This window comes from Toxotes jaculatrix, chromosome 15, assembly GCF_017976425.1.
Source record: "Toxotes jaculatrix isolate fToxJac2 chromosome 15, fToxJac2.pri, whole genome shotgun sequence".
NCBI classification, from domain to species: Eukaryota; Metazoa; Chordata; class Actinopteri; family Toxotidae; genus Toxotes; species Toxotes jaculatrix.
In genome coordinates this window covers 6,469,974-6,484,608 of record NC_054408.1, presented here as the reverse complement: position 1 = coordinate 6,484,608, position 14,635 = coordinate 6,469,974, and the positions used below count along the sequence as shown (strand labels likewise).

Sequence of the window (14,635 nt, the reverse complement as noted above, 5' to 3'; positions counted from 1 at the left end):
GCCAGTGGTTGTAGAAACCAGAAAGACAGAGAAGTGGACGAAAAAGTCCAAAGAGAAAAATCGGATGTGCTGCATTTTCTTAATATCAAAACTGTTACTTAACCCTTAAATAAAAGTGGTTGTTGGAGTCCATCCCATAGTGAAAGACATTGTCAGATCTGTTGTTTTATAGAAAATGTTTTAGGGAATTCGAGCATAGCTTACAAGAAGATCGAAAGCTACAAGCTGGGACGACGGCGAATGTGTCCTGATGTGTCTCTGAAAACAACAAATACATTCAGACACAAGAGAAAGCAACGGCTCATCAACAACAAACCCTGATGTAAATTTAATAGTAAGCACAGCCATCCACTCAATTTCTCACTCATACACACACACACTCCTCTCCTTCTCTCTTATTATTGTGTATTTGTTACTTGTGGCCAACATAAATAGCTTTATGTGCTTGAACATGTTGACAAAGCAGCCATGGCTCATTGGTGGTTGATGGATGGCTGTGTGTGCCTTGCTAATTATTAGTACACATAAAAGGATGCTGTTATTTCCAGACCTGGCCCAGCAGGCCCCAACCGGAGGGGTCACTGGGTAAATACGGAGCCATCAGTCTGCGAACATATCACTCAATCTTGATGTATGAGCAAAGAGGTACAAATTAAACGCACAGCGACCTTCTAGGGGGTACTGCACTCAACAGGACGCCATTTGGGCTAATTCCTGTATGGGGTTCAGACAATAGGCCACTATACCACATGGTGTAATTACTTTGTGTACACACATCTGGAATTAAGCTCCCAGAGGAAGCTAATACACTCGAAAAAAAAAAAAATTGAGGCCAACCATTTTAGATGTGCAAAATTTAGTATGTGAGGGTAGAACAAGTGGAGGGAGCGTGCAAGTGTGTTTGTGCATGTGTGTGTGTGTGTGTGTGTGTGAGTGTGTGTGTGTGTGTGTGTGTGTGTGTGTGTGTGTGTGTGTGTGTGTGTGTGTGTGTGTGTGTGTGTGTGTGTGTGTGAATCCAAATGTAGACGGTGATGAACATGCGCCAACTCTTGACCTTCTCATGTCATCTGCTCAAAGTTAATCAGTGCCATTGGAACAAGGAGAAAAGATCCTCTCTGAGCCCTGAGCTCAAAGCTGGTTACATGTCACATATCCAAAATCCCACAAATCTCTTGTTTGCCTTCTATTTTTCCCTCTACGCTTCTAGGCTTCCCACTCCGGTTACAGCCATCTTGCTTCTATTTGACGAAGCTACAGCCCCACTTTCCGTACAAATACTATCTATGTCATTTTGACGAACACAGGCAGAAAGCTGTACCCTGTAGGAGGCTCCACGTTCGGGCTGCATCTGGATTTTATAGCAGCTCAATTTTCTGTGCTGGTGTGCGGCTCATATTGGATGTGATGAGCTGGGCTGGCTAACATGGAGTCTGTGTGAATGTCGACTCTAGACAGATATTGATATTGATCCACAGGTTGGGACAGCTGCTGAGCATCAGGTGTGAGGCACGGAGAGAGCTTGAATCTGCATCAGGACAAAAATATTAAAACATAAGTGAAGGGGATTAGCTCTGGATTGATTTTAGTTCTGTCTTTACTATTAATTTATAGTTGTCTTGTTTGTGTTTTTGTTTATGCCGAGTCACAAAGTATGTTACCACAATAGCCTTGGTTACTCTTTGTATGAAACTCATACATTCTTTGTGCAACTTAACAAGTCCAAGTATTTTAAAACTTGAGTACAAATATTTATAACTTTATTGATAGTTTACTTGTACAAGATGTACATTCATATTTTGTGAATCAAAAGGGGAAAAACAAACTGTACGATGATTCATGTTTAGGCATGCTTGCATATGAAATGATAATCATTTTAATGGGTACAACAAATTCCATGGGGTATTATTCAATTCAACCATCCCTGAAATGTTTGTAAACTCGGACACGCTACATTTTTTTTTTAGGCAAACAATGCACTACAGCCACACCTCCTAATTCAAATTCAAACACTTGAAAAAACATACAAAAATAAATGCAAAGCCATGTAAAAATGTACACTTGTAGTTCAACTATTTCATCTTTCATAAACCTTTCTGACAAAATAATAAATAAAACACCCATATGTTTAATTTAAAATGGAGACATAGATAAACAATTCAAAATGGAGGTCTGTTAACAGAGAAAAATGAAGTTTGGAGACTGTTAGAGGTACGTAGATCTTTCACGGATCTACATGTAGATCGCAGCTCTGACAGCAGTGTTTAAAAGCTTGTCAAAATAATCTCTTATTTCCAAAACAATCCAAATGTGTTTTGACTGGAAGAATTTGTAAAATACTGTCTGAATTATTTGGAAATTAATGATGAAATGTCACATATAACATGCAGAATTAAGCTAATCATATTGTAAACAACTGTTTGGTTTGGATTACAATTCTGTTTTGTTCATTTTTAGTATGAACATTTTCCAAAATCCGAGAGCAAGTGTATTTTCTCTAGTGTTAGTCGAGTAGTGAAGAGAATTTTTTTTTTTTTTTAATTTACCCTAATTTCTGCAGCTTCCAAAAATGTGCTCATGTCTTCCTGTACCTGATGTACGCAAAACTGGGTGGGATATGGCACCTGGCTCTGAGTGACGTTTCTTGAACTCAACAAAATGTACACTGCTGTAGAAAAACTGGTGTGTTTGGCTAAGAAATTCAACACTCCAACAGTGCATGGAAAACAACAGAAAATCATTGGGTCTCTTTATCGTTGAGGATTAACTGCTAGCTGTTTTTACTTTTTTGCTATTTACAGTATTGCACTTAAACTGCACACCATTGCATTTCAGTTTGACTGATGCTTTCTTCATATTTTCAGAATTACAAAAAAGAAAAAAAAAATCGAAAAATCGCATTTATACCCTTTATCCAAGATGATGTCCTTTTTGCTGATCACATGACGATATCAAATCCCTCTCCCCTTTTCAATTAGTAAAGTAGTATCTGCTTGTAGTGCCATTTGTAAACACCCACATACAAGACCTGAAGTGCAAAGGCTATCTTCACTTCTTTACCCAGGATACAACACAATAAACAAAAAAAAAAGAGAGAGGGAGCACACTGTGAGGAGAAATGGAAACCAAATCTCGCCGACATGCCCAGCAACACAGAATAACGTCTCTCCGCTCTGAAGCAAAGAAAAAAAAGGAGTTGTTGCTTTTGTTATAGCACAAGTCCATAAGAAGAAGGTTATCAAACCGTAATGGAGACCTTTCACTTTGTAGGTGTAAGGGGGGCTGTGGGCATGTTGAATGGCAGTGTTAAAAACAGTTGCTGAGCGTTTGTGTCAGGTGTGGATGGAGGCCAGTCCCAGAACGGTCCTCCATTAGAGCTCATGCACTTGGCAGCAGCAGGGAAACACAGTGGTTGGAGACAAATATGGCCTTTTTTTTAATGTTTTCTTTTTTCTTCGTTTTTCTAGTGAGGGGTGGGGTGGGGAGGGGACGGGGGGGGGGGTATAAAGGTGAGAGCCGTTCCAATGCTTCGGTGAGGTGGTGTGTGAGTCTGTTTCCCCCATGCTCAACCCTCTGCACTGTCAACATGGCGGCAGCCAGCGTCTGCGAAACTCTGCTTTTGGCCCTGCTGCTGCCTGCCAGTTTGCTTTGTTCTAACGTCCTCTGGTCTGATGGGCCCCGGCCTGGCCCTCAGACAGACATCCACATGTGTTTGTACGGTCCTTGGGATGTGATCTGTGCCTGGAGTGGACTGAGCCACTGGCCCCGCAGAAGTCCTGCCTGTTGGGCGAAAAGTAAAAGGTGATTTCATTGGTATTTAATTACCGTTCTCTACAAGTGGTTTGTTTTGGCAGCTGGTTTTGTGACAATTTTCTCGCTCCCTCCTTCTTTTTATTTTCTTCCTCCACTGTTCTCCCCCTTTCTCTCTCACACACACTCTCTCTCCCCTCTCTCTGTATGTGTTCCTCTCTTTCACTCTCACTCAGTGTTTTTGTTTAGTTTAGTTTTAGCTGTGAGTGTCACGGCCCTTTCACAGGCTCAGTCTTGTGTGAGAGGCGATTATGGGCATCAGGCGAGCGGAGGGGCAGCCCGGTGGGGTCAGAGTCCCAGAGCCTCGGTGTGTTTTCTTGCCTTGAGTCGCAGGTCAGCGATGCTCGAGTTCTTGCTGTTGCTTTTGGCAGCTGCCGCCACTGCCGCTGCTGCAGAGGCTGAGTCGGCGAGCGATGCGATTGGTAGTCCGAAGGGAGGGGGTGGGAACATCAGGTAGGGAGCATGAGCAGCCAGGTGAGGGTGCAGGTGGGGGTGGGAGTGGGTGACCCCGTCCAACTGGAGCTGAGCTTGGACCTGCAGAACAGCAAAACAGAAAGTTAGACAGCGTCGGCGCCTCAGGCTGTGTGTCTCTGTGTGCGTGTGTGTGTGTGTGTGTGTCTGAAGAGGGTTGAGGATTTAGGTTTCACAGTCTGACACTATTAAATTCCCCCTCAAATTTTACCCCCTCAAAGCTGTTGCTTACAGTGTGTTTTCTAAGAAAATAGTTAAGGGCTGTACTCTCCGCTTTAGCCCTTTTTTCATGTCAGCTATTCTAAAAGTTAATGAATCATACATTGCTCTCAGACACCACATCCAATTTAATCGTCCAGAATCAAAGTCTTTCTAGGACCCAGAACAGATTTGTTTAATTCAGACTGAGGACTCCGTTATACCCTTGGAAATATGCAGTCTTGTTATCCTGATTATGTATTCAATTGCATAAATAAACAATTTTGCACTAAAAAGATATTCACATATTTGGAGTTATAAATATTTATCCAGACATATTCCTGAGTCAAGGGGGGAAAAAAGAAACCATAAGGAGCATAGAATATCAGTTTTCACATTCTTGGCAATTATTTTATAAGAAGTAGGTGAAAATTAAGCATCCGCTTACTTCAGAGGGAAAGAGCTGAGCCTGTTGCCATTTCTCATGTGTTTCAAACACCACAGGAAGAAGTGGGAAAACTAAAGTATTTCATGGTTTATCCTCCAACCAAAATAGAATCATATAAAGCCAAAGTTTTAACTTGATTAAATATTATTTTTTCACTTTGCTCCTTTTCATATTGGCCTAAAAATACCAAAAATGGCTTAAGCTGAAGTTGTTAAATGAAAGGGAAAATTAAATTGAACCACAAATTTATCGTTGCTCAGCAGCACTGCGATGGCATCCAAACAAAACCTCCAGCAAACAGCGTCTCCACGTATCTTTTTCACTAACAATCAGGAAACAAACTGCAGCTGTGACCGATAACTTCCAGACTTATGGTGGAACGACAGGCGATAAAAATGCAGAAGCACTGATGGAAAACCAAATCAACTTGATGGAACTTGATTCATTTATTTATTTATTTATTTGGATCAATCTTGTCTGGGGGACATGACAGATGTTAATCCGACCCTGACAAAAACGGACAGGAGGTGAAGTTTTGACGTATACGTGCGTAAGGCTGTGTGTTAACTGTCATATCTTCATGCGCGTATGCATGTACGTTTGTCACACACATAGAACCTCACAGCTCACAAGGTCTTTTGCTTATTTTTAAAAGATGACTGGTTGTTTTTTCTTTACTTGTTCATGGATACTGAAGAAGGATGAGATGGAGTCACGTGACATGAAGGTCTCAGGCCCGATTCAAAACTCAGACTTTGCAATTTCAACTCATGACTTCACCCAACCAAACGACTCGTCGTTCACCTGTTTTATATGCATGTGCTGCATTGTAAAATCAGTGCAGTCTGAGCAGGCTGCCCACCGCTTGTTCCAACCTTATTCAGTGAGCCTCTCTCAGTATGCAGGCCTCGAGCCTCCACCCCTGCCAGTGCAGCTCAACGCCAATATCCATCAGAGCCCACTCCATTCCCCGCTTTCATCATCTCTTTCATGTGCTCGCGCCTGCCGCACTGTTGGCTTAATTAGGCCACTGCTTTTCACAAGGGTCAAGCAGACAACACAGCAGCCAGGATGCAAAAGCAGATAGCAGCAGATCAAATGTCTGTCCACCTCTCCTCTCCCCGTACAGCCTGACCCTCTCCACACAGGCAGGAGGTGAAAGGTGCACTGAGGTCTGAGCTGCTCCCTCCCCCTCCAGCACACACACACACACAATCTCTCATCACTTGCATCTAATAACTACACATGGCCTATAGATTCAAGGGGGTGTACAAATATAGAAAGCCTACTTTGACGCTGAGAAACACACACACATGCAGCTCCAACTTACACTGCGCACTGACTTTGACCTGTTTTTTCAGATCCCTCAGTTTTCACCCCTGCATCACAAGATGCTGAGTAATCACTTTTTTTTTTTTTTTTTACTGCAACTTCGTCTGCATTTTTTACTTTTCTACATTTAATTCAGAACAAGCTTGCATTCCCTGATTGAATGTTTCTAACTTTTTCAAGCTTTGTCAGCTCCTGCTGAAAAGGAAAACACGGCCTACCTGTTGGAAGGGCATCCGGAGGGCACCCATATTGACATAGGGTGCTACTCTGCACGCGTCGAGGTGACTGCCACTGCCCAGAATAACACCTGGAGTGAAGGGAAAGATGTCTGTCAGACAGCCAGACAGTTGTTGTTATGTGAGATGAGGAGGTCACAGTTTTTCCACGTGCAGTTAAAAATGGTTAAACAGTGTCAAATTGTAAAATGAAAATAAGCCAAAGGAAAAGGGAAAAATATAAACAAGATCATTAAAGAGGTCAGAAGAAGTGACATTTACCTTTGTGCATCTGGTTTTCTTGTTTTCGACATTTTGCTCTTCTGTTCTGAAACCAAACCTATAATTGAAAAAGAAAATTATCTATTAGACCAACACTAATACACTAGCACTAAATCCAGTTTTAACAAAAATGCAGCTGGTGTCTTTTCATATTTTATATCAGGTGTATTTTAATAGTATTATAATCTGTGGACAGGCCAATTATTTGTAACCAAAAATTTTGCTCACATCTAAGCAAATGAAATCTTATTTAGCCGTTTGTACAAAATGTATCTATAAATGATCAGAATAAAAAAATAAAAATCATTTATGGGATATAAATGAGATTAATGCAGGTTGGAAAAAGAACCCACAGGAAATTATATATGATGAAAAAAAAAACATAAGATCAGTATAAACTTATTACTAAGCTTCACTTTAAATTCTTACAGGAACATGATGGTGTTAGATAATAAAATACCACAAAATTACTATCAGCTCAGCCCTGAGTGAGCCACCACAGTCTCACAGAGCGTGTGGGAATATTATAAGAAAAGCATGATGATATTTCGTCAAGATATTTTTAAAATGAAAATAATCTCTCGTTAACCACCTTCCAGTTTGCTGACTGTCTTTGAAGCTTCAGGCTACGGCCTATTGTTAATCATCATCAACAACCTAATTTGCCTCGGTGAATAACATTATCTCCCCTCCCCTTCGACCCCCGCAATGATTATCATTTACAGACGCGAAATTAGCGAAGGATCGCGGACCACAAAGGGCGCAGACTGATTATGATAACGATGATGATGGTGATGATGATGACTCAAGGAGCCGTGAAGCCGTTTTAAGTTCGCGTGAAGCGACGTCCAACATTGTGTCGATGAGACTAAGACAGCAGCACCGTCAATAATAAAGTGTCCATTTGTGACTGAGGAGAAAAGGCAGAGGAGAAAACTTGAGGTGAAAATAAAAATCCACTGTTTTGTCTGTTTAAAAAAATAATTTTACAAATATAATTTCATTCAAATATAACAGAGATTTTACAGGGATGTTTTCATAACACAATAAAAGATTTTACCAATTAAATAACATTATTATTGTTATTATTATTATTATTGTTATTATTATTATTACCCTTAATAAATAAGGGTACAGGCTGTAAATTATCGTGAATGTTTAGGCAGTGAGTTATGAGCTGTACAGCGGTAAATGATGGTAGAAAAGGTGTTTATGAAAATCCCAGGTGATTTTGCATAGACGCACAGTAATCCCTCAGATAAATCAAGGCTAATATTAGACGGGCCCGAGATCAATTCCAATTACGTGCCAGTATGTTAAGCAAAGTGAACTACACTGGTTCAGACAGTTATTTCTTCATTAAGGGCCACTCAATGATGCGCTTCACAAATACCCTAATCTCATTTCCTTTTTGATTTTTTATTAGAGACAGTGAATAATGACATTTAATTTAGCAGCGCGCCAGAAACCCAAAGATATTAGTCCTAACTGAATTACTGCCTGCTCCTCACCAAGCTCTCATAACTTTCAATTAGATTCATTGACAGCTGCTCGGAGCGCAGGTTCACAGCCTGCAACAAAAATGCTGCAATTCACTCTCACTAAATCTGGAGGAAAACGTGTCCCAGAGCCTTAAAAAGTGCCTTAAAAAGGGAGGGTTTTCAAACGCTTTGTTTTTCAAGAGGAGAAAATCAACGGCCTCTGTTAGTTCACAGTCATTTTGAGAAAACACAAGTCTATATCAACCACATTTACACCTGGAATAATTTTTAATTCACACGCCACACACTTTATTAGTGGTAAGTGCAGCGTTATCCTGTATTATACTGCCAACCAAGTCCGACAATGTTTAGCTCAGAATGGTAGTCGGCGGGCTTATAAAAGCTCTATGATGGGTTTTATTCATCCGATTAGATGGCTGAACAGCAGCAGAGTTGGGCCAGAATTGAGTTATTTCTAATCTGTTTTTATGGGGACACTACATCAAGCCTATGGCAGATATTACAAAGAAAATGAGGAGGGATACGAGTTGACATAAGAGCGCGTCCCCTGAAGCAGCCATTCAGGCTCTTCATTCATTTTAATCATTGGTTGGGATTTTTTTTTTACTCCCCCCCTCCGATGCTGCTCGGATCGTGGCAGTAGGCTGTAGGCCTACTGATGGAAGTTCAGTGGGTTGTTTCATCCCGGGTGATTTACTGCAGTTTACACGTGTTTGATTTCACTAACTGATACCAAGCCACCGCCTAAATAAATATACTTTTAAAAAAAATATATATATATTATAACTGGTTATTAATTACATCACAAAAGACTAGACAAATGTGATAAAATATTCAGCCTTAATATGAATTAATTTTCAACCTGTACAAATTGCAAAACGTCCACAGTAATCGTTCAGTCAGTGTTTTTGCAGGGTTTTACACAGATGTTACTGTAGGTCCCTACAGGAACATTACCACAACACAAGGAATGACAAAACAAAAACTGCGGTAAGCTCACGATAAATCCACTATGAAGGACCACAGACCCTCTATAGATCCCCACAGGAACATTAAATAAATATCTCAGACTTGGGGCTTCGTCACGACTGATGCTGCATCATTTATCTCTGAGGTTTGTCAGGTCTATCTGACTGTAGACTGATGAGCTCTTAACATTTCTAATCACATTTTTATTTTTATTTTTCACGTTGAAGGACGCACACAACGATATATTTATATTATAAACGTGAGAAAAAGCTCGCTTTACACGTGTTGGTACTTGACTTAAAATTGACATGTGGCTCAACGCTTGTAATTCGCTTGTAGCAGATTTAACAAGCTTGAAAACATTAACAACACGAGGTAAAACCCTGCAAACTGGGTTACTAAAAAAAAGTGGGGAAACAATAAAAAACAATCCCATTCAAAGGGTGTTTTTTAAAGTGTTTTCTCAGCAAAAACAAAGTTCAAGATGAAACCATGAAATCTATTTTCCTCCTTAATGTGGCGCAGTATTTTTTTGTTTTTCTCTTAATTATTGCAGCAGTAATTATAGCAGTCTTTGGTTGCAGCATAAATCAAGGACTGATTGGATCCTTAGTCCCACAAAGCGCAATGATGCCACAGAATATTTCACTAAAATCATATAAGAACTACATTAACCTATACATCCTCTTAAAAGGATCCTATTACCCTTCGAAACACCAAGAATACTGACACTAACAGAGGAGGACGCTGTAAACGCTGCAAACACTCCAGTCCCTGCAGAAATACTGTGTTTGGAGGGGGGGGGGGGGGGGGTGGGCATCGCCTCTTGGTTGTTGCTCACACAGCAGCACGGCTGAGAGGACCGTTTTTCTTACGGGAGGAGAATGAGGCAGATCCTCACCTGCACCCTGGCCTCGGACAGTCCCAGCCGCTGACTCAGCTCCTCTCTCATGAAGGCGTCCGGGTAGTGCGTCTCGTCGAACAGCCGCTCCAGCTCGTTCAGCTGCTCCAAGGTGAAGTTAGTGCGACTCCTCCGCTGCTTCAGTTTGCCCTGTGCGTCCTCGTCCTCCGACTTCACGTCCTCCTTTTTCTCCTTGCACTCGTATATCCCTGTTAAACGACCCACGGTTTGGAAATAAAGGAGAAGATGCGTTAAAAGTCTGCCCATTACAAACGTTACACATAAACATGCACACATTAGCGGCCTCTCTCTCCCCCTCACTCAGACACACACACACTACATGTGCATTACTGGCCCCCCATAGCCTACACTGGGCCCTAACAGGGGCCTTAGGCCTGGCAATTTGGCTGCAACACACACACACACATACACACACACACATCCATACACAGCGTATTTCTTCTAGAGAGAGAGGCCTGTGGCTGCATTTCCAGCCCCCATAAGTCAGTGTGCAATGTCAGTGCCGTTATGAAAGCGAATCAGTCAATACATGGCATGTAAGCCTAATAAGGGTATAAGTGATTTAAAGAGCAGAGAATTAAGCTCCGGCTAAACGGAGAAGATTTAGGCCTAATTACTCTCCTCCGTGAAACAGACTGGGGTCATTCCAGGCTATAAATAAAAAATGGAAAGTCTAATATTTTCTTCTCACAGAAACATTAAGATTTTTCTTTTTTTTTTTCCATTAAAACTTCAAATGTCCGCATTTCGCACAGTGTAATCCGCTGCAAGGCTGTCAGTATGTAGGCTATCCTATTTTAATCAGGCTCTACAGCAATATTAGCTGTTATCAATGTGTTATTATTAGTAACAGATTTGACAACTGCTGCAATTACTGGTCTGTTCTGCAGCATTTTCCTGTTTTTAGTTTGCTAACGTGAAAATATGTTTTGCTTTTTTTTTCCACAACTCCAAATAATTTGATTTTATATAAATACATGTCAAATGAATCTCTCACACACAGAGAGAACCATCTTTCCCTTCTATCGGCTGGATTTAATGAAAAGTGTGAGGCAGAATAATACAGAATAGTGCAGACCCACTTTTTTTGCTGCTGCTGCTGCTGCAGGATAAATATAGAAAAAAGTTAAAAATTACTCACTAAATGTCTAAAAGTCACTGCACGTTGTCTGACTGCTGAGTGAAAGGAGGCCTGTGCTGCCGTTTGCCTGCACTTCTCAACCAATTAATAAATGTCTGGCTCTTTTTTTTTTCTTTTTTTATTTTTAAAGAAGATCCATTTATTTTATGAGAGTGTTTAGTTGTAGAGATTTCAGATTTTGTGTGACTTTCGGGAAAATGACAATCCCACATGCTATTAATTTTAAAGGGGACACTACATCAGAAGAGTATTGTATTTAAACTTTTAAACAATTCCAAATATAATAGGAAATATTCTCCGGAATTCATGCAATACTATTAACGACGAAATAATAATAATAACAATTATTATTATTATAAAGTGGAGTGGTAAATGTTGCCATGCACTTTATAATGTGTCTTCTAGGATTATTATAGCCACCAAATTTTTGTGTTGGCACAAAATGTTAAATTGTCGTTAAAACAAGGTTAAACTTAGTATCAAACACCACAGATAAAATGAAATTCTACTGTAGAAATTACGAGAAATGTTACTGGTAAAAAAAAAAATTTCCCCCGTTGGACCAAAAGCTGAGCGTCTGAAAACAATCATCAAACAGTTAAAACAACGGTCAGACTCTGGGCCCGCCTCCCGCTTTGTAAAATAATCATTGTAATGACAGAATAACGTGTTAACTTTGTCAGTCTACTTGAACTGAAGTCGCACCGCTGCGTAAATTCAACTCTTTTTTACGCGTGGATTTGTTAAAAAAAAGAATGAAAGAAAAAAACATCGCTGCCGATTCAAGACAAACTGAACTTGAGACATTTTCCCGACACAACACGGATCATTTCTTTAAAATAAAGAAAAAAAAAAAAAAAAAAAAAAAAAACACAGAACCCTTACCCTCTGTCGCCCTCGAAACACTAAAGTCCTTCAGTTTCTCCTTTTCCAGCTCGACATGGTCCTTGAACAGATGCACCGGGCAGTGGTTGCTCTCCGTTATGTCCTGCAGGTTTGTCTCCGGGCTGCCCAGCTCCCTCGCCCTTGTCAAGCCGCTCTCCAAAACTTCCCTGTACGTGATACTCTCTTTGCTGCTCTCCTTGGTTTTCTGATCGAAAGATTTCGACACGAATGCCGTAAGTTCTTCCATGGTCGGCTCTGTAGCTCAGTAGTGGTCCTGTTCAGGGAAATCCACCGTGAATTCTCAGTAATAGTACCTTACCGTCTCTGTGTACCACTACTGCTCACGGATATCGCTCTTTTTTGGAGGCTGGCAGCAGCGATAGATAGAAGGGGTGGAGAGGAGGTGAGATCACTCCTGCTGTTGTGACTGTGTATTTGAGAGCACACTATTTATACACGGCCACCTCAGCCCAGCCCCCCCACCCCCTCTTCTCTCCCGATCTCTGTGTCTTGAGCAATTACAGGCCGGCTCGACTTTGCAGAATTCAACTTTCAGCAGCTTTTTTTTTTTTTTCTCCTTCTTCCACAAATCAATGATGGAGCTGATGGAGGCGGTTAATTGAATTACGGGGTCATTAAAATGCCTACGGTGGCTCACTCCTGCGATGAGGCTGTATGTGGCTGTTATGTCTAATTAATTCGGCGAAAATTTAATTAACGCGATTGGAAGATACAAATGCTGCGTTTGTGGGATTGTCCCCTTGATTTTTTCTTTTCTTTTTTTCTTTCTTTCTTTCTTTTTTTGGTCTTACTTGGTTTGACAAATATGTTTGAAAGCTGTGCAGAACTCGGTCTATAAATCACCTATAGCCTCTGGGGTATCAGCTGATTGGACTTATAGTTCTCTCATGTGGGGTTAGGACGCACGCATAGTAAAATTCAACAATATCAAGTCAGAATTCAGAAGAAGTTAATTAATTAAAAACATGAGGAGTTGCTCAATCCTAAATATTTTTTTGAAACACCAGAACAGACTTCAGTTACGCTCAATTAATATCATAAAAAAATTAATTAGGCCCCAAACATTTATTTTCCACTAATTTTACTGCAGGAAAATATCTGCAAACATGTATATTCTCATGTCTCTAACTACAAACTGGAAATCATGAGAGAAAGTGGCCAACACTCAACAGTAACAAATATATAATCATGAGATTATGTTGTAATTAACATTTGGCTGTTATAAATTCGGGTCCCTTTGGGGTATTCACTTGTAATCCTTTGTGGTTTACTGTTACAAATATGGGCTACAAATCAATACATATCAGCAGTGAAAAAATGTTCCCTCTATTTACAGGATTTTCATGGGAATAACTGAGCCCATAATGGCTTAACGTTATCTAAGTCGTTCATCAGTCCAGCACACAAACACAAAAGGCCGGGAGAGGAGTGTGATCCCCTGGGTCTGGCGCCCTGAGCGGCCCGCCACTGTGAAAGTCTCATATCTCAGCTCTCTAATGACTCGGTTTGATGTCTCTCCATTTATCAGTGAGCCCGCTTCACATCACTGCGGCTGACGCACAAGTCGAGGTCTCTCCCTTGTGCCATGAACTGCGCCTTTTGTTGTTAATAGACCTAAATCCTCTTTAAGACGCAAATCTGCGCTCCCAGTCGTGTGCCCCGATATCATCCCACAATAAAGTGGCGTTTACAAAAGGCGTTCGCGCGTGTAACGAAATAATCCACCAACAGGGGCTTCCTAAAAATACATTTTAAAAACAAAAAAAAGGAAATATGTAACCTTCATGCACGGCTTCTGAGTGTGCCATCAAACTTTGAGATCTAAGAAAGAGATTATTCTCCTGCACTTGTGCAGTGGTCATTTTAATACGTAATTCAAAAATATTTCCATGGTGGAAATGAGAGCACATGCACACAGAGAATATATATATATATATATATATATATATATATATATATATATATATATATATATATATATATATATATATATATATAGATAGATAGATAGATAGATAGACAGATAATCTAACGTTTTCAACTAATCAGTGGAAATAAATCCACCAACGCAGATTTAACTACAATTATTGCTTTAATTGTTAACATTTTTTAAAGCATTGCTTTGTATTTTGAGCGGTAACCTCATTTACTAATCTTCAACAAAACATTCGTCCAGAATAATAAGGGAAAACATATCGCCAGAAGGCCTATAGGACGTGTATGTTTAATATGGATGACGAACACAGAGGCCGGTTATAATATGCCAATGTACAGCACCGTGTATCTTTCTATTGTATCTTATTTTTTAACCACTATTTTTATTTTATTTTTCATCACATTATACAGCATCTACAATAAGATTAGATGCTCCTGCTCCATGTTTTCTAAAGATTTAAAAATTACTGCATGTAATGTCATCGACTTGAAAGCACGTGGTGTCCA

General features: G+C 40.3%; 1 protein-coding gene across 2 annotated transcripts; it reads right to left on the bottom strand.

Annotated features, from left to right (window-relative positions):
- Positions 1-1,740: 1,740 nt before the first annotated feature.
- On the bottom strand, positions 1,741-12,581 carry shox (short stature homeobox). 2 transcript variants are annotated; one of them, XM_041057774.1, is made up of 6 exons: positions 12,173-12,581; positions 10,126-10,334; positions 6,754-6,811; positions 6,475-6,584; positions 4,129-4,341; positions 1,741-3,777 (listed from the first exon to the last, which is right to left on the bottom strand). In XM_041057774.1, the coding sequence occupies exons 1-6, from the start codon at positions 12,417-12,419 to the stop codon at positions 3,688-3,690; spliced, it is 927 nt and encodes a 308-aa protein (XP_040913708.1). In that variant the 5' UTR covers positions 12,420-12,581; the 3' UTR covers positions 1,741-3,687. The 2 variants fall into 2 exon arrangements, with proteins under 2 accessions (XP_040913708.1, XP_040913709.1); XM_041057775.1 differs by having other exon boundaries at positions 6,475-6,563.
- Positions 12,582-14,635: the final 2,054 nt, after the last annotated feature.